The 20589-nt window shown below is 51.4% G+C and overlaps 1 protein-coding gene across 1 annotated transcript in view; it reads left to right on the top strand.

The window, feature by feature from the left end:
- Positions 1-4382, top strand: part of POLR1A (polymerase (RNA) I polypeptide A, 194kDa) — an 84459-nt gene extending 80077 nt beyond the window's left edge. Inside the window, exons 31-35 of the mRNA XM_010862206.1 lie at positions 12-160; positions 835-1035; positions 2238-2355; positions 2841-3005; positions 3382-4382. Coding sequence (XP_010860508.1) covers positions 12-160; positions 835-1035; positions 2238-2355; positions 2841-3005; positions 3382-3482 — 734 coding nt within the window. The 3' untranslated portion in view covers positions 3483-4382. The remainder of the gene's footprint in view (positions 1-11; positions 161-834; positions 1036-2237; positions 2356-2840; positions 3006-3381) is intronic.
- The last annotated feature ends 16207 nt before the right edge of the window (positions 4383-20589 follow it).

The raw sequence follows: 20589 nt of genomic DNA, 5'->3' as shown, positions 1-20589 counted from the left end.
CTCCCGCCCCTGTGCCCCCCGGCCCCAGCCGCAGAAGCGCGCCCGAAGCCGGGAGCCCCAGGGGGCCGAGGCGGTGGAGCGCCGGGCACAGGCGGTGCGCGAGTGCCATCCGTTCATAGAGGACTACCAGTATGACACACAGGGCAGCCTGTGGTGCCAGGTCAGTACCTGTGAGGGGGTCACCAACCCCAGATCACAGCCCCCTCTTGGGCCCGCTCACTCTGACTTTCCAGTAACAGCCTGTAGGGGTTTGAGGCATCAGGCCCTGAAGGTACTTTCATGTGGGAACTTCAGGCCTCAGTACAACCCGTGTGTTGATGCACATCACAGAGGCCGGCAGACACTGTGTTCCTCACACCACCTTTCTGCCTGGTACCACTTCCAGGATTGCAGTGTCCCTGGAAGGCTCACTGGTCTGGATGCCTAGACGTCTACACATACACTGGCTTTAGTCCTTTCCTTTGATCCAGTTCAGTGATTCGTAAATGGTAGCACAGATATGAGTCACTGACCAGAAGTACACGTACAGAGGGATGTGTGTTACACTTTGTGGTCATTGAAAGGATATCAAGGGTGATGTTGAGTGGAGCTCATGTTGAGTGGAGGTGAGTTTCACCAATGACATCTGTGAAAATGGATGGCGCTCTGCTGTTTTCACCTCAGTCTGTGGGACCGGACATGGCTGCAGTGTGGTCATTAAGTCAGCCCATGTTCACGTGCCAAGTCCACCGCCTGGCTTGCCCCAGTGGGGCTTGGAGGGGTCTCTCAGGGACCCTGAGTGGTGTGGGGCTGGGGCAGCCCTGTCTCCTGGCTCAGCTCCCCTTCCTCTTGCAGGTGACGCTGAAGCTCCCTCTCATGAAAGTCAACTTTGACATGAGCTCCCTGGTAGCGTCCTTGGCCCAAGGAGCCGTCATCTATGCAACCAAGGGTATCACAAGGTGCCTCCTGAATGAGACCACCAACAGTAAGAATGAGAAGGAGCTTGTCTTAAACACAGAAGGCATCAACCTCCCGGAGCTGTTCAAGTACGCCGAGGTGCGTGTCTCCTCAAGGTCGCATGCTGATGGGTCCTCACACCAGCTCAGGCTCCAGCCGCTCTGTCCTGGCCTTTCCTGGGCTATTCACGCTTCTAACCCACGGTTCCCAAACCAAGTCTGCAGCCTAGGCCACCTCTTGGGGATCTCCAGTGCACATGAGCCTGGTTAAGATTTGCAGAACGAAACTTGCTTAACTTTACTGAACCCAGAGTTTCCCAAATTAATTTGCATGTAGTTTCTTTTCTTGGAAATCGAAACCTCCGAACATAGACTTGTAAGAAATAGTTATACTGAGTGCTGGCTGGGGAGCTGCTTGGTTTATCTGGTGAAGGGGGACCTGGGCCCCACCCAGCAAAGTCCTATGTATCCTGTTCCCCCTGCTTCCCAAGCACACCCATCCTTTCCTCTGAGCTCTCTGTTGCTGCTCCCCAGTTCACTTCATCTCCCAGAACCTTCTGAGATGCTCTCAATCCCCAGGCACAAGTCTTCCCCACTGCATTCCAGAGTTGCTGGGACCAGCCCGCTCTTCCCTCGTCTGCACTAAGCTGGCAGGGTCCTCCAGCCTCACACACATCCTCCCACAGCACTGCCCTGCACACGCCCCACCTCTGCCCAGAGCCTTTCACCAGCTGCTTCCCCAGAGGACAGAGCTGGAAGGGCTCAGGCCTCCCTAGCGTCAGCCACTGACAGGGCACACTCGAGTCATGCCCGTGGGATTTGTCTTAACAAGGCCAGGTGACCCGCCGGGGTCTCTGCTGTCTCCTGTGGGGGTGACATGCCCTAGCACACAGCCACTGTGAGCCCCGCCCCGGGATGGCTGAATTGGAGCTTCAGGTCCCTGGAGAGGCCTGGCAGACCCCATGCCCGACAAAGGAAATCGAATCTCTGCCAGGGAACTTGCCTCACCTACCAGCAGAGCCAGGTCTCTCTGTTACATAAACAAACACCTTTGTTCCTGACTCTGAAAGTGGATAGCGAATCATCTCCCGGCCCTGGCTGATGGTGAGAGAGACCCTGCGCCCAGCCAGCATGCTGTCAGCCGCTCCACCCACACCATTCCTTAGGCTAGTCCTGGGCCACCTCACGCCCACTTTGTCATCAGCTGCAGCCAAGGCAGCAGCGAGGCCCTGGGGTGGGACATGTCCGCAGGAGGGAGCAGAAGGCAAGGCCCTCCACAACATCCTCTCCCGCCTCCCCCAGGTCCTAGATCTGCGCCGTCTCTATTCCAATGACATCCATGCCATGGCCAGCACGTACGGCATCGAGGCCGCACTGCGCGTGATTGAAAAGGAGATCAAGGACGTGTTTGCCGTATACGGTGAGAGGGGATGCGGGGGGCAGGCAGGAGGCCCCGGGTGCCGGTCTAGATCGTCAAGGAGCTGAAATATGGGTGCAGCGAGGGTGGAGCCCACGGGACCCTCAGGCCCCATGAAGAAAGGGTCCCTGTGTGTCGGTCCTGTCAGTCCCGTCCCCAGGGCCTCCCCACCCGCCACGTGTTTCTGATCTTGGCCTCAGAGGGAAGAGGGAGAGTCTCTTCCTCGCCTCGCCTTCAGGATTTCAGTTCCCAAAGGCACGCAGTGCTGTAGCGGCTCATGTCCTGCAGGGCTGCTCCCCATGCTGCTAGAGGCAGTTGTGATGCCCGGGGACACAGTGCTGCCCACTGAGGTCGGGTCAGAGAGCTGAGTGAGTAGGTAATGGAGCCGGGTCGGGGGGAGCCCTGGAGTTAGGTGACGCTGCTCCCCCCTCTCCCCATCGCCTCTTCACTACTGAACCCCCATCCTGCTCTTGCCACCCCTGTGACAGGCATCGCCGTTGACCCCCGCCACCTCTCGCTGGTGGCTGACTACATGTGCTTCGAGGGTGTTTACAAGCCACTGAACCGCTTTGGGATCCGGTCAAACTCCTCGCCACTGCAGCAGATGACATTTGAGACCAGCTTCCAGTTTCTGAAGCAGGCCACCCTCATGGGTCAGTCGTGGGCACGTCCTTGGCCTTCCCCACCCCTGCCTGAATCTGTTCTGGGCAGACAAGGCTCATCCCTCAGGCACCCTTCCACAGCCTCGCACGTTGGGGAGAGCTTGGGCTGTCGGTACAGGAAGCGCTGGTGGGTGGGCACCAGACTGGAAGGCCACCTCTGCCTTTTGGAGGAGAGGGGAGGGTCTTCCTCTCTTCAAAATGCAGAAGCAATGTGGCCTCGTTCCCACCAGGCCCCAAGCTTCAGGACCACCCTCGTGGCTCTGGAGGTGCCCTAACCACCAAGCCTCTTGCTGAGTGCCCCCAACACCTGTCTCTTCCCCTCCCATCACCCCCAGCTATACCTTACAAGCACTCTTGTGTCTCCCAGGATCCCATGACGAACTGAGGTCCCCATCAGCCTGCCTCGTGGTCGGGAAGGTCGTCAAGGGTGGGACCGGCCTCTTCGAGCTCAAGCAGCCACTAAGATAGTGCCCCCTGCGCACCAGCCCACCCGTCACAGGAGAGAACCGGGAGACCAGAGTCCTGGGCAGTTCACAGTGATGGCGCAGGGCCTGGCAGTGACTTTGGGGGTCCAAAGAGCAGCTGGCCTTTGAGCTGGACTGAGATCACCTGGGAAATGGATGAGTTGCTCATCCTCACCTCTTCCCATCTCAGGATGTGAATGAAGTCCTTACCAGATACCCCCCCAGACCCCCTAACCCCGGCTCAAAGTGGCCGGACCTCCCCCTGTGTTGCAGGATGCCTCGGAGGTGGAACCCCCGGACACCCCTAGGGTAGGGAGGTGAGGTCTCAGTGCTGTGAGCAGCCAGTGACTGCAGGCAGGCTTCCTGGGGGCTCAAAACGGGCAGAACACTGCTGCCCCTTGGCCTGCTTCTGCTGGCTGCCCCAGCCACTGGGGACAGAGTTCCGTAAGAGTCACTCCTGAGGTGCTCTCTCTGGACCAAGCACAGGATGGTAGAGACCTCTTGCTACCCACTTTCTATGCCTGGGGCATGTGGCTTCGCACCCCAGATCAGCCCTGCGCCTGGGGCAGGCCTCTCTGGGGCCCCAGCAGCTCACCCCCACCTGAAACCCTGAATCCCCAGCCGGGCTGCACTGTTGGAGTGAGTTGCCTGGCTGTCTTTCCCTAGCTCTGCTCTCAATCCAGCACTGAGGCCTGTGTCTCTCTATAGGCTCTGCCCCATCCGGGCCTCCCTTGACCTCTGGTACCAGCAGCATGGGGCCCTGGCATGGACAGAAAAGTCAGAGGACTTGGACCCAGGCTTTGTAGAACCAGAGGCTGTTTCTATTTTTGTCTAATGTTATTCCAACTCAGGCTGAGTAATAAACATCGCTGGAACCAGCCATTGGGAGGAGAAACATAGAAAAGACTTCAGGCTTTTGGTTTTGTTCTTGGCTCTTTGGTTTATGGTTTCTGTGTTGTGATTTGAGAGCCCACAACTGGAACTACTCAGCACAGTCACAGCTCAGATTCCTCTTCCTGTTTTTTTGGCAGAGGGTGTGGAAGGAGAGCTCAGCCTTGGCAGCCTCCCCCTCTGACCCCAGCCAGTCCCTGCAGTGTCCCCCGTCCACAACCAGCTTCTATTCCTGAGGCCAGGGGAGCAGAAGCCGGTGGGAAGGAGCGATGGCTGGGCTGGGAGGGGAGGCCTTGTCTGAGAAAAGTGACCACGCTACTCCCTCCAGACACATGATAACCAGACTCAGCCTGTGTGTCCTGCACTGGCACCAGGGGAAAGCTGGCAGAAACAGGACTCACCTGGGATTTCCCTGATGATACTGTGGTCAGGATGATACGCTTCCACTGCAGGGGCCACGGGTTCATTCCCTGGTTGGGGAACTAAGATCCTGCATACCCCACATGTGTGTGTGCTCGGTCATGTCTGACTCTTTGCAACCCTGTGGACGGTAGCCCACCAAGTTCCTCTGTCCATGGGATTTCCCAGGCAAGAATACTGGAGTGGGTTGCCATTTCCTTCTCCAGGGGAGCTTCCTGATTCAGGGATCGAACCCGAGTCTCTTGCCTTGGCAGGCAGATTCTTTACTACTGAGCAACAAGCATTAGTCTAATATGAGCAGGGTTGAGAATCTTCAACTTATTAGAATAAGCCCTGGGTTGTGCCAGGTCACAGCCAGCATCCCCTCTAATTGGTGAGTTGACTTCTCCATGTGAGTCAGACACCTGATTTCCCCACAAAGATCTTAAGGTCTGCATACCTGCCCTCAGGAAGCAGGTGGGTATGTGTGTGTGTGTATGAGATGAAGCTTTCATGGTGCCAAGAACACAGTGTGGTTCAAAGGACACCTTGATAGGCTCTACCTGGAGCCTCAGCAAAGAGGTGGTGACACTTCTGGCCAGAAAGCAAGAGGTTTGTAGCTGCCTCCCAGCCCAGCACATCAGGTCACCTGCTCGCTCAACTTACAAGTTCCTAGCAGCAGGGCTCCTGCAGGGGCAAGAGGAGGGGACATGACCAGGAAATGTTTCTAGAAGCAGCTTTGAGAAGTTCCTATTTAAAAAGCTAAGCTTGAATTACTGAAAGAATCGTGCCTTGAGTTCTTTAAGCAGCTCCTCGCTCCTCCCTGGAGAGGTAATCAAGAGCTCTGTTGAGTTCATACAGCTCTGGTTTGTTCGCAGCCCCAGGGAGTGGCCAGAACCTGGTACCAGGGAACAGGGCTGAACACCTCAGCTCGCCTGGGCTGGGCTTGGTTGTCCCTGGAGCTGCTCAGCGCTTAAGCAGTTGCCCCTCTTTACCTCTCCCCTCATCCTGCACTCACCCAATCTTTTTTTTTTTTTTTTTTGATGTACTATCTTTCCATGGGTATCTTTCTTTTTTTTTTTTTAAGAAAGAGGTGGCAAGCTTCCCCAGTGACTCAGCAGTAAAGAATCTGCCTACTGATGCAGGAGACTTAGGTTCAATCCCTGAGTCAGGAAGATCCCCTGGAGGAAGAAATGGCAACCCACTCCAGTTTTCCTGCCTGGAGAATTCCAAGGACAGAGGAGCCTGGCAAGCTACAGTCCAAAGGGTTACAAAGAGTCGGACACAACCAAAGCAGCTGAACACAACAAGTTGTTTATTTTTCTGACTGCATGCCGGCATGCAGGATCTTAGCTCCCTATTCAGGGATCAAACCCATGCCCCTTGCAGTGAAAGCTCAGTGTCCTAACCACTGGACTGCCAGGGAATTTCTGCATACATGCAATCTTGATGCTCACTGCACCAGGCTCCCAAAGATATGGGAAGTACACAGGCCCTGCTTTGACTGAGCTCAGGGTCTAGGGCCCCAAACTGACAAGCACATGTGAAATTCAGCCTGTGTGACCCAGCCAGAGGCTGAGGAAGTCACGAGGCATTGCATGAACATGCACCCTGCCTCCCCCTGCCACTCGGGGTGAGGCCCTCACCCACGCAGCTGGCTTTGGGGAGAAGCCAGAGTGGGAAGGAGAAGTGAGGAGGCAGTCGGGTGCCCAGAAGCCAGAAGGGAGGGGAATAAGAATCAACAGTCCAGTCATCACTACCCTCCTCATGTACCCACTCCCAGCCCAGCTCCCCCACCTTCTCCCTCAATGGTGCAGCCCCCCAGGCCTTTCTTTGTAAGTGGTAAGTCAACCCTGTTCAGAGGTCAGGCATCCACTGACCACTGCTTTCCACACTGGCTGCCCAGCACTATTATCTCAGGGAGCCAAGCCAGCCAGAAACCACAGGCCTCGGGTCTTCTTCTCTGATCCATGGTTCTTGCCTGGAAACATGAACTTGAAGTGCTGGTATATTGAACCAGTCAAACCTCAAGAATGGAGCTGAGCAGCATGGCTGCATTTCAGGCAAGAAACTGAGCTGTGAAATCAGACTCCTCCTGGAATCTTGGGACCTCAGCTGGCCTCTTTGTGCTTCAGTTTCCTTATCTGTAAAACAGTGATTAAAATTAAATCTGTTTATAAAAGCACATGCGGCTATAAATGTTTACCTATATAGCAAGTGGTTTTCTAAGTGGGAGTGAGGGACAGTTTTGCCCCCTGGACATTCGGCCATGTCATCTGTGGTCATCACAGCTGGAGAGCAGGAGGTGCTACTGTTACCTAGTGGGTTGGGGCCTGAGATGCTGCTACATCGCCTACAATCCAAGGACAGTAAAGAATTACCCCTCCACATTCTGCTTGCTGGCGGGCTTTCCTGGTGACTCAGTGAAGAACGCCCCCTGCCAATGCAGGAGACTCAGGTTCAATCCCTGGGTGGGGAAGATCCTCTGGAGGAGGAAATGGCAACTCACTCCAGTATTCTTGCCAGGAGAATCCCATGGACAGAGGAGCCTGGCGGGCTACAGGCCATGGGATCCCAAAAGTCAATGAGGTCGCAAAGGTCCATGGGGTCACTACTGAGCCCATGAGCACATTCCCCTGGGTGGCCATGCAGAGGCACGGACATGCCTGGAGTTACCGTAAAAGATGTGAACCAGCCAGAGTTCATCAGAGCCCTGGCAGCCTTCCTCACAAAGTCCAGGAAGCTGAAAGGTGGATGCTGTCAGGCTGGCCAAGCATAAGGAGCTCACTCCCTGTGGTTCTACACACGAGCTGCTTCCACAGCACGGCACCTGTACTTCCCAGGTGGTGCTGAGGTGGTTCCATGACCAACATTGCTAGAGAGTGTTAGAGAAATGCTGCCTGACCACTTCAACCCCGAGAGCAGGTCTCGCCAGGTCCTAGCCCTGGAGGGCCTGAAGATGGTGGGAAAGGACCAAGACGGAAGCTGCAAATGGACACGTCCAGGACAGAGAGATCTGAACAGAATAGCCAGACAGGTGGCTTGCGTGAGTGCAGAGTGGCTTCAGTTGTGTCTGACTCTTTGTGACCCTATGAACTGTGTAGCCCACCAGGTTCCTCTCTGTCCATGGAATTCACCAGACAAGAATACTGGAGTGGGTTGCCGTGCCCTCCTCCAGGGAATCTTCTTGACCCAGGGTCTCTTGCGTCTCCTGCTTTGGCAGGTGGGTTCTTTACCACTAGCACCACCTGGGAAGCCAGGTGGCAGCCGCAAACAAGAAGCATTACAATAGGGACTTCCCTGGCTGTCAGTGGCTGCTGCTGCTGCTGCTGCTAGGCCACTTCAGTCGTGTCCGACTCTGTGCGACCCCATAGACAGCAGCCCACCAGGCTCCCCCATCCCTGGGATTCTCCGGGCAAGAATACTGGAGTGGGTTGCCATTTCCTTCTCCAATGCATGAAAGTGAAAGTGAAGTCGCACGGTCGTGTCCGACTCTTAGCGACCCCATGGACTGCAGCCTACCAGGCTCCTCCGTCCATGTGATTTTCTAGGCAAGAGTACTGGAATGGGGTGCCATTGCCTTCTCCGGGACTTCGCTTTCCGATGCAGGCAGTGTGGGTTGGATCCCTGGTCAGGGAGCCTCCAGGCCAAAAAAAACAAAACATAAAACCAAAGCAATATTGTAACAAATTCAAGAAAATAAAAATAGTCCACATTAAAAAAAAAAGCTTAAAAAGAAACATTGCAACAATTGATACTGGGTTAATAAACTGCTTGATTCATAAAAGGAAAAACTGCACTTCCGGGGTGGTCCAGTGGTTAAAAACCCACCTGCCAATGGAGGGGACATGGGTTCCGTCCCTGGTCCAGGAAGATTCCACATGCTGCCGGGCAACTAAGCCTGTGCCGGAAGTAGAGCCGGTTTGTTGCAACTACTGAAGAGCTGAGAAACCCTGCCTCCTACACATGTAAGGGGGTGGGGGTGTCAGGGGGTAACATTGTTTCTTTTACAAAATGGAATCATTTAAATTTTAGCCACTCTGAGAGCCAAACAACAGCATCTCATTGTTACTTTAGTTTGCAATTCCCTTGTTATAATTCTGAGCATTTTTTCACAGGTGTGTTGGCTAGTCTGATTTGCATTGTGAGACTGTCTATTTGTATCATTTGCCCATTTCCTATTGGTTGGTTTCCATTGACCTTTACTGTCAATTTTAAAGGACTCTGATTTCTTACAGCTATATTAATAGATAAACTTTTGTCAGCTGCATTACTTCCCCCACACCCCAAATTAAATGAAGGAGATAAAGAAAAGTGAAAGTGTTGGTAGACTCTTTGCCACCCAGTGGACTGTAGCCCGCCAGGCTCCTCTTCTGTCCATGGAATTTTCCAGGCAAGAATACTGGAGTGGTAGCCATTCTCATCTCCAGCATATCTTCCCAACCCAAGAATTGGGTCTCATATACTGCAGACAGATTGTTTACCATCTGAGCCACCAGGGAAGCCCGAATGAAATTATACAGACCAAGAACTCACCACCATGTGGTTAAGGAGATTCACTGCTGGCTGCATAGAGCTGTGCTCACTTCTTGACTCTAGTTAGGACAGCTGGTCGTCTTCTGAGGTACAGAGATTGACAAAGCAAGTTCTCCCTTGTGAGGGACTAACAGGAAATCTCCACATGTGATAGCATTTCCATGATGCTGGAGAAACCATGGTAACTGCAGAAAGTTTCTGAGGTCAGGAGCAGAGCGTAGAGAGCCCTGCACTCCTGAGTGGCTGCTCTTAGCTGGGTTCCAGGTGCAGACACCACTCTCCCCTGCATCTCACCCAGGGTGGTGAGGGATGAGGCCAGGCTGCTCTTTTCATGGCAGCGCTGCACAGTCAACACACAGAAGCTCGAGGATGCGAGCCAGGCTGCCGGCTCAAGAGTCCGGGCTCCCGGGCTCCACACTGTGCCCGCCCCCTCCGCTGGGGCACTGGGGAAAGGGTCTCACATCGGAGGAGCTGGTAAATGTGAGGATACCACATGCCTCCCCAGGCCAAGGAGCACCCCTCCTGAGTATGCCTCCTGGGCGTGTAGACGGGACAGCCAGGTCTGGAGAGGGGCTCCTGTGCTTTGCCTGGCTGGGGAACTGGCAGCTCACAAGATGAAACTGGAATGAATAAATGGCCAGCAGCCACCTTAAGGAACTAAGAACCCCAATCTATGGCCCAAATCAAAGCGGAGGTAAATTTTTTTAGTATTTATTTTATTCATGTATTTGTCTGTGCTGGGCCTCAGCTGCAGCATGTAGGATCTTCCATCTTTGTTGCTCCTTGTTGCTCAGTTGCTAAGTTGTGCCCAACTCTGCCACCCCATGAACTGCAGCATGCTAGCCTTCCCTGTCCTTCACCATCTCCCAGAGTTTGCTCAAACTCATGTCCATTGAGTTAGTGATGCCATCCAACCATCTCATCCTCTGTCTTCCTCTTCTCCTCCTGCCTTCAATCTTTCCCAGCATCAGGGTTTTTTCCAGTGAGTCAGCTCGTCACATCAGGTGGCCAAAGTATTGGAGCTTCAGCTTCAGCATCAGTCCTTCCAATGAATATTCAGGACTGATTTCCTTTAGCATTGACTGGTTTGATCTCCATGCAGTCCAAGTGACTCTTAAGAGTCTTTTCCAGCACCAAAGTTCAAAAGCATCCAGTTGCACCATGCAGGATCTTTAGTTGTGGCATGTGGGATCTAGTTCCCTGACTAGGGATCAAACACGGGTCCCTGCATTGGGAACTCAGAGTCTTAGACACTGGACCACCAGGGAAGTCCTTGGAGGTAAATTTTGAAGAGTTGGAGAAATATATCTAATGTGTGTTACTGGAAAGAATCTCAAAACCTGGGCGCGAGCCCTTGGCTGCAGAGGAGAGCAGTGCCAGGTAGCAAGGATTCCTGCGGTATTATCTGGTGTGATCCCCTCAGTCCAGTGGCACTCATCCTATCCACCCCATTTCATGGCTGAGGAAATAGATCTAGAGAAAGTGAGAGCAATGCTCTGGGTTCAGCACAAACTCCAGGGAAGATGCCCAGGTCTGGCATCCTTCTTGGAGCTGAGCCTCTGCACATACATCTCCTGGCAGTTGGACCATAAAGAAGGCTGAGCACCAAAGAATTGATGCTTTTGAACTGTGGTGCTGGAGAAGACTATTGAGAGTGAAAACGTAGGCTTAAAACTCAACATTCAGAAAACTAAGATCATGGCATCCAGTGCATCACTTCATGGCAAATAGATGAGGAAACAATGGAAACAGTGAGAGATTTTATTTTGGGGAGTTCCAAAATCACTGCAGATGGTGAGTGCAGTCATGAAATTAAAAGACATTTACTCCTTGGAAGAAAAGCTCTGACCAACCTAGAAAGCATATTAAAAAGCAGAGACATCACTCTGCCAACAAAGGTCCATCTAGTCAAAGACATGGTTTTCCAGTAGTCATATATGAATGTGAGAGTTGGACTATAAAGAAAGCTGAGCACCAAAGAATTGATGTTTTTGAACTGTAGTGTTGGAGAAAACTCTTGAGAGTCCCTTGGACTGCAAGGAGATCCAACCAGTCCATCCTAAAGGAAATCAATCTGAATATTCATTGGAAGGACTGATGCTGAAGCTGAAAGTCCGATACTTTGGCCACCTGATGAGAAGAACTGACTCATTTGAAAAGATTCTGATGCTAGGAAAGACTGAAGGCAGGAGGAGAAAGGGATGACAGAGGATGAGATGGTTGGATGACATCACCAACTTGATGGACATGAGTTTGAGCAAGCTCCAGGAGTTGGTGATGGACAGGGAATCCTGGTGTGCTGCAGTCCATGAGGTTTCAAGGAGTCGGACATGACTGACTGACTGAACTCACTAACTGAGGATGAGTCTTAGGTTCTATTGAACAGATGGGTTTGGGATCTCCTTTGAAAATAGAAAAGGGAGCCCTGGGAAATGAGACCCAGGTCTGTTAGGGACCGAGTTGGGAGCTGGGGTCGGGGGGAAAGGTCCAGAGAAGTCTGATGGATGAGTCTTCGGGAAGCTGGACGGCAGGGTTCACTGTGGGTCACGGGCAGGACAAGGGTGATGAAGCCTTCAAAGAAAAATATCACAACCTGGCTGGGCATCTAAAGCCAAGGGCTGGCCATTCCCAGTGCCCACAGACCTCTGCCCCTACTCTCTGAGCCTCCCAACCTGCTTTCCAGCCTTGTCAGAAGGCCTGGGCTGGCAAGCACCCTGGGGCCTGGCTGCTGCACCCCACATGGTGCTGTGTTAGGTGCCTCTCCCAAGACCAGTTCCTCACCCAGCAGTCTGCTGCCAGGGGACCAGCTGACCCGGGGTAAAAGCTGCCCCAGCTTTACACAATGCCCTGGGCTCTCCCAGATCAGGGGTATTTTCCCTCCCCCAGCAGCTTGACTCACTTGGACTCCTCCGCATCTGGTCACAGCTCAGGCCCTGGGCAGCCAAAGACCATCTGGTCGGTCCAGCCCAGACTCTGTGCTCTAATAATACGTATCCGACGAAGGAGGAAGGAAAGAAACAAGAAAGGGAGGGGAGAGGAAAAGGGCGATGCAGGGAGCTCATGTGTCATGTCTTCAAAATAAGTCCATTTTCTCCTCCGTTTTGCAGAGCCGTGGTTCTCAAAGTACGGTCCCTGGGTCAGCAGCCTAAGGGTCACCCAAGCATTTGTAGAAACACGAATCCTTGGACCAGATCATAACCTTCCTGAGTCATAGACTCTGGGGTGGGGCCCCTGCTCTGTTTTTACAGCCCTCTGGGGGATTCTTGGTCAGGCTCTAATTTGCAAATCACTGCCCCAGAAATGTCAGGAGGAAGTGTTCTTACGGCACTGTCCTTTTTTAAAAAGCTAGTTCAGCCCTAGGGCTCTTCTAGCCTTCAGGAAATAGTCTCAGCCTTCCCAGACAGTTGCCCCCGCACTGCCCGTGTTTGACCCATGGGACGGGGCAGTGCTTGGAGAGCAGCCTTTGCGGGGCAGTGGGTCTCCAGCAGGCTGCAGCACCTCTGTGTCCCTCACATCCATTAATTCATTTGAGCCACCTGACAAATTAAAAGACGCTTACTCCTTGGAAGGAAAGTTAGGACCAACCTAGACAGCGTATTAAAAGCAGAGACATTACTTTGCCAACAAAGGTCCGTCTAGTCAAGGCTACGATTTTTCCAGTAGTCATGTATGGATGTGAGAGTTGGACTATAAAGAAAGCTGAGCGCTGAAGAATTGATACTTTTGAACTGTGGTGTTGGAGAAGACTCTTGAGAGTCCCTTGGACTGCAAGGAGATCCAACCAGTCGATTCTAAAGGACATCAGTCCTGAATATTCACTGGAAGGACTGATGATGTTGAGGCTGAAACTCCAATACTTTGGCCACCTGATGAGAAGAACTGACTCGTTTGAAAAGACCCTGATGCTGGGAAAGATTGAAGGTGGGAGGAGAAGGGGATGACAGAGGATGATACCACTGACTCAATGGACATGAGTTTGAATAAACTCCGGGAGTTGGTGATGGACAGGGAGGCCTGGCATGCTGCAGTCCATAAGGTTGCTAAGAGTCAGACCCAACTGAGTGACTGAACTGAACTGACAATCTGTGAGGGCAAATACAGCACCTCAGTTTAATAGACAGAAAAAGAGGCTCAGAGGGGTTCCCAACTCCTTGAGGGGCAAGATCTATGCCTGACAAGCAGTTTAAATAACCAGATGGAGAGAATTCCTGCACTTGAGTGGTGGGTCTGACCTCCTACAGCCCCACCTCTCCCCTCAGTAGGTGTGTGCCTGCGTGCTAAGTCACTTCAGTTGTGTCCAACTCTTCGTGACCCTATGGATTGTCACCTGCCAGGCTCCTCTGTCCATAGGATTATTTTGGCAAGAATACTGAAGTGGGTTGCCATTCCCTTCTCTAGAGGATCTTCCAGATCCAGGGATCGAACCTGAGTCTACTGGATCTCCTGCTTTGAAAGCAGATTCTTTACTGCTGAGCCACCGGCGAAGCCCCTCAGTAGGTGAGGGGTGCCTAACTAGGACATCCTGGGGAAGGGGAGCAGTGAGGAACGGGGAGGCCTTGGGCCTCCTCCTACAGTGCTGGTGGGCAGAATTTTCCTCTGGACCGCAACAAAGCCCACCAGTACCTCTTACCCGTGCAAAGTCCTCTATGTTAAAAATTCCTCCAGACAAAGCAGTTCCACTTCTGGGTATATACACAAAAAATTGAAATCAGGGGCTTGGAAAGGTATTTGCACACCCATGCTCATAGCAGCATTAGTCACAAGAGCCAAAAGGTGGAAATAACCCAGATATCTATCAATGGATGAATATGGTACAAAATGGGGTATATACATGCAATGGGATATTATTGAGCCATTAAAATACATAGTGACCTGAATCTAATCCCTGGGTTGGGAAGATCTCCTGGAGAAGGGAAAGGCTACCCACTCCAGTATCCTGGCCTGGAGAATTCCATGGACTGTATAGTCCACGGGGTCGAAAAGAGTCGGACACATCCGAGCAACTTTCACTTTCTTTCTAAATACATGGTTCAAGGAATTCCCTGGCAGTCCAGTGGTTAAGATGCCATGCTTCTACTGCAGGGAGTAAGGGTTTGATCCCTGGCCTAGGGAACTAAGGTCCTGCATGCTGCACAGTGTAGCCAAAAAAAAAAAAAAAAGCTTCCCCCGTCACCTACCACCCAAAACATGCTTGGGGCTTCCCTGGTGGCTCAGACAGTAAAGGATCTGTCTGCAGTACAGGAGACCAGAATTCAATCCCTGGGATGGGAAGATCCCCTGGAGAAGCGAATGGTAATCCACTCTAGCATTCTTGTCTGGAGAATCCCATGAACAGTGGAGCCTGGGGGGTTACAGTCCATGGGATCACAAAGAGTCAGACGTGACTGAATGACTACCACTTTCCCTTTTTCAAAAACATGGTACAACTGGAAAGGTATTATGCCAAGTGAAAAAAGCCAGACACATTCAAGGACAAATACTAAATGATTCCTTTTCTACAGAATAAGGTAGTGAACTTCATAGAGACAAAAGGAGGAAGGGTGATTGCCAGGGCCTGGTGGGAGGAGTAATGGGGAGTTAGCATTTAATGGGTACGGAGTTTCAGTTTTGCAAGATGAATTTCAGTTTTGCAAATCCGAGGTGGACAGTACTGATGATTGTCCAACAATGTGAATGTACTTAATGCCCCTGAAACTGTACACTTAAAGATGGTTAAAATGGTCAATTTCATGTCATATCTATTTCACCACAATAAAAATTGCTATCCATTAATGAGTCCCACTGCCCCCATCCCTAAATCCCCTGGGAATTGGAATCAATTTCAGGGAAACAAAGCATATAGATCATTTGGCAAATACCCTACACAGCCACATGACTCCACTGTGACAAGGGAGAGAAAGTTCTGGACATTGGGCTCGACTTCCTGGGCTCCCATACTCCGACGCTGTGACCTGATTTCAAACTTGCAGTCTCTACTTTTATGAAATGAACGGATACTGTCTCAGGGTTCTGGTGAGGGCCAGAAAGGAGGTGATGTGAAAGCTCGCAGCACATAACCAGTGCTCAGTCAACAGTAGTTATGTATGGCGTTTCCTCATCCTGCAGCAGGGCAAGCTCCTGTTTTATTCTTCAAAGCCCAGCCAGCTCAAATCCCAGCTTTTCTGTGAAGCCTGCGGTAGCCTGCAGGATCGCTCACCAAACCACCTCATCCTCTGTGTCTGGCACAGTCATGCAACTTGAAAGAGTCAGATGGTGCTTTTTTCTTAAGAGTTTATTTTTTTAAGTATTTATTTATTTGGCTGCCTTGGGCCTTAGTTGTGGCACATAGGATCCTCGATCTTTGTTGCAGTGTGTGTGTGTTAGTTGCTCAGTTGTGTCCGACTCTTTTCGACTCCATGGACTGTATTTGGAATTTTTAGCTGTGGCATGAGAACTCTTAGTTGCGGCATGTGGGATCTTAGTTCCTTGACCAGGGATCCAACCCAAGCCCCTTGCCCTGAGAGCATGGATTCTTAGCCACTGGATCACCCCAGATGGTGCTTTGCCAAGATATCTCTCCTTTCACTCTGGTCACTTGACTCCTGGGAGCAAAGCCCTAGCACCTGACAGTGGACATGCTGAATGAGTAAGAAACAAGCCTTTGTCATTGAAGCCTCTGAGATTTGGAGATTGCTTGTTTCCTCGGTGTAACCCAGCTCAGGGCTACTCCAAGTGTGGTTTTGCTTTTGCAGCATTGGAATCCCCTGGGGGCTGGTTAGAGATGCAAATAATCAGGCCCCACCCTTGACCTACTGAAACAGATTCTGCATAAAGCGCTAAGCATGGCTTCTCTCCCAGAAAGGTGCTCAGTGGCTGTTATTTCCTCCCCAGTCCTCTGAGGTTTCTACGAAAGACTCTGCTAATAGCCTACTTAAGAGTTGCTTTCCCCTTCTCCCTACTGAGAACTCAGGTTTCTGTTGTTGTTCAGTTGCTAAGTCTTGTCCAACTCTGCAAATCCATGGACTGCAACACACCAGGCTTTTCTGTCCTTCACCATCTGCTGGAGCTTGTTCAAACTCATGTCCATTGAGTCATTGATGCCATCCAACCATCTCATCCTCTGTCACCCCCTTCTCCTGCCCCAAGTCTTTCCCAGCATCAGGTCTTTTTCAGTGCAGCTCTTTGCATCAGGTGGCCAAAATATTGGAGCTTCAGCTTCAGCGTCAGTCTGTCCAATGTATGTTCAGGATTGATTTCCTTTAGGATTGACTGGTTTGATCTTGCTGTCCAAGGAACTCTCAAGAGTCTTCTCTAGCACTGAAGGACTGGCAACATGCTCAGGTGAAAACACTCAGTTTCCCAGACTCCCTTGCAGCTAAGGGTAGTCATGTGACCTGGTCCTAGTCATGTGATCTGGTTCATTTCTGATCCAGAGGAATTCAGAGTAGGGCTTCAGAGAATTCTTATCAAAGGCGACAGGCCCAGGTGGCAGGTTTCTCTGGCTTTGGGCCTTGTCCTTCCCCTTCCTTCCTGTCTTTTACTTCGATGCGGTGGCAGATTGTTACCCAGTGGCTCCCAGGACTCATACATTCCTGTGTTCACACCCTCAGGCAGCCCTCACCCACATTGGATCTGGGCTGGCCTGAGCCTAACTCTGACCAGTACAATGTGGTTGCAGTGAGGTTCAGGGACTTCTGCTTTCAACCTGGGGCTTGCCTACAGGAGATCTTTTGACAGGAGATCACATTCCTGTCAAAGGGAGGGACAGCCATCCAACCCATCATCCAGATCTGAAACCTGGGAGTCACCTCACCTCCTTTTCATCTGCAACTAATTGGTCACCAGGACTGTCCCCACCCATGGCCCAAGTCCATACCAGACTTGATCCATGGGGCAGCCATCTACTGACCTCCTGTCTTCCTCCCTGCCTGGTCTCCCCACCCCACATCAAGCCTACATGTAGATGGATGTCATAGTGATCCTTCTAGGGAATTCCCTGATGGCCCAGTGGTTAGAACTCTACACTTTCATTGCCAGGGACCCAGGGGCAATCCCTGGTCAAGGAACTAAGATCCTGAAAGCCATGAATTGCCACCAAAAAAAAAAAAAAAACCAAAAACAGAAGATTGATCTTTCTAAATACAGATCTGAAGATCATTCCCCAATGCTTTAGGGTAAGTCCCAGGGACGCAGCATCTATATGTGACACAGCTATTGCCTCACTCTCCAGCCCCATCTCTGTCCATTCCCTTCTCTAAATACCATGGACGGGACATGGCATGCTGCTCCCTGTTTCTCACACCAGCTTTGCCTATTGATAGCTCCATGTCTTTGCTTCAGCAACGACAAATGTCATCCTTCTTGTTGACTCAGTACCATGGTCTGTTCAGGCTGGTTTAAACAACAGAAATTTACTTTCATGATCTTGGAGGCTGGAAGTTCAAGATCAAGGTAGTTTTCATTCTGTTTTTTTTTTTTTTTTAATGTCTTTATCTTTTGTTCTACCTTGTTCCAAGGAGATTAGCTTGCCTATTTGGAGGCCTGGGGTCTTCTGCTGTTGTTTAGAAGTTGCTCTGTAGGAGTTGTTCCATATTTTGGTGAGTTTTTGATATACTGGTAGAGGAGGCAGGCGATCTCCCCATCTTACTTCTCTGCACCTTCTTCTGCTCTTAAAGCATCTTGGTAGGTTTCATTCTGATGCTTCTTGTCTTGGCTTGTAGGTGGCTGCCATCTGGCTATGTGCTCACATGATATGTGAGCATGGGGAGAGAGGCAGTGAGTTCTCTGGCATCTCTTCTTTTAAGGACACTAATTCTATAAGATCAGGACCCCACTCTCATGACTTCATTTGACCACAGTTACTTCTGGAGGGGCCCCATCTCTAATTACAGCCACCCTGGAGGTTAGGGCTTCAATGTATGAATTTGGGAGGGAAACAGACATTCAATCCATAACATACATTCAATTAGTCATGACAGGGAATTCTCTGGTGATCCAGTGCTTAGGATTTCACGCTTTCATTACCAAGGGCACAAATTCAATCCTGGTTGGGGAATTAAGATCCCACAAGCTTTGTGGGAAGACAAAAGAGAGAGAGAGAGAGAAATTAGGAGTGGCTGCCTAGAGAACTATGTCAAAAAGAATTCTGAGTTCCTTCCCAGGTTCTGTGGTAAAAAGAGCTATGGTTGATTAGTCACGTCTACCTATGGTTGATTATTCATGTCTACCTGGGGCTTCCCTGGTGGCTCAGATGGTAAAGAATCTGCCTATAATACAGGAGACCCATCTTTGATCCCTGGTTCAGGAAGATTCCCCTGGAGGAAGGCATGACAACCCATTCCAGTGTTCTTGTCTGGAAAATCCCCATGGACAGAGAAGCCTGGTGGGCTACAGTTCACGGGGTCACAAAGAGTCGAACATGACTGAGCGACTAATACTTTCACTTTCATCTGGGGCTTAGAAAGAAGGAACTGTGGTGGCTCGTGTACTGTGTATTTTTCTTGTCTGTTTTATGTGTTTATCTTTTCCACTCTCTCTTCTGCCCCAAGCACAATGCCTGACACATTCTAGGCTCTCAATACATTTTTTGATGAATGAATCAAGTGAGTAGTTGTCTCAAAGCACATTTCTCATCCATGATCTCACACAGCAGAATGAGAGGTCAGTCCAAACAATTAAAGATACTTAGAAATCTCCTTGAAGGTGTTCACCCCTCTCTCTGTCTCTCACTCCATGCTGGAGTTGCTGCATTTGACCTAGAGGCTGCATGGATGCCTGGACCAGAGTCTATCCGGATCACAGGTGGCTCTTGCTGCCACGGTCTCCTAGAGCAGCTGAGGCCTTCACCCTTCCTGCTGTCCCCCGACACCCCTGCATCCCCACTCATCCTAGAGCCGCCAACCCCATCCTCTGGCTACCAATCACTTCAAATGAGTCAAACATATGCTGTGGCCTCTAAGTCTGGTAGAACAAGGGGGTGAGGATTGACTAACCTTCTGATGGGAGTTGGGGGCACATGCTAACCATTGCTGTGATACAGGAAATTGAGAGCAGGTGAGGGTGTATGTGATGGGGGGAGGGTGTCACATTTAAAGAGAAAATGCACTCAAGTCTCCAGTATACCACAGGGCTTTCCAGGTGACTCAGTGGTAAAGAATCCACCTGCCAATGCAGGAGATTCGGGTTCAATCCCTAGGTCAGGAAGATCCCCTGGAGGAGGACATGGAAACCCACTCCAGTATTCTTGCCTGGAAAATCCCACGGACAGAGAAGCCTGGTGGGCTTCAGTCCATGGGGTCACAGAGTTGAACATGACTGAGCAACTAAGCATGCACTGAAGTCTCCAGTATACCTGTTAGCAATACCGCTCATGTAATTGTGAGCATGTGTCTGAGTGTGTGTGTGTTATGGGGCTGCCTCTCCCCCGCCTGTCACCCCTGTGCCCATGCTCAGCCATACTGCCTCTGCCAGCCTGGCTGTGTGCCATGTGCCTGAGCCCCTTCAGGGCTGTGGATAGACACCCTGCCCTGGCCTCACTCCTGGTCTGCCTGCTAAGACTTCTCCCCACATGGCACTAGTTCTCAGGCAGTGCCATGCTTAGCCCTGTGACATGTGCTCCTGCCCATGAGGAGCTCGTGGCCAGTGTCAGCAGCTGGACCACCCTGGGCTGTGTGTTGGGAAGGCCAGAGACCATGCCCCTATCTGGTTGGGTGGCAAGGACAGGTAAGCAGGCACAGTGGTGTGTGGGTGTGTTTCAGGCCAGTGAACCCTGCTGTTTGCCTGCAGTCATGGTGGGGGCATGGGGCTGGGAAGGGGAGACCAGATTTGGGGGGCGGTTATTGGAGCCACATGCTAATGTGCTAAGTCATTTCAGTTGTGTCCGACTCTTTGTGACCCTGTGTACTTACTATAGCCTGCCAGGCTCCTCTGTCCATGGGATTCTCCAGGCAAGAATTCTGGAGTGGGTTGCCATGCCCTCCTTCAGTGGATCTTCCTGACCCAGGGGTTGAATCCCAGTCTCCTCAGATTCTTTATTGTCTGAGCCACCGGGGAAGCCCCAGGCAGCAAAGAGCAGGCGCCTGCTCTCTGGGTCATGCGACCTCAAGAACAAAGCAGGATTTCTTGCACCCCATTCACTCAGGGTTCTCTCTCCTTACCATGGCCACGGTCTCATGAAGTTACTACTGGGAGAGAAGGAAGCTGAGCCCCGTTCTGCTACGTGCTAAGGTAGGATGATCCTGCCTGGAAGACCACATCACCACAGAGGGCCACCTCCGGTTGACATGATGGAGACTGTTGTTGTCACT

This window comes from Bison bison, unplaced genomic scaffold, assembly GCF_000754665.1.
Source record: "Bison bison bison isolate TAMUID 2011002044 unplaced genomic scaffold, Bison_UMD1.0 scf7180017864480, whole genome shotgun sequence".
NCBI classification, from domain to species: Eukaryota; Metazoa; Chordata; class Mammalia; order Artiodactyla; family Bovidae; genus Bison; species Bison bison.
This window is presented reverse-complemented; position numbering and strand designations above follow the sequence as displayed.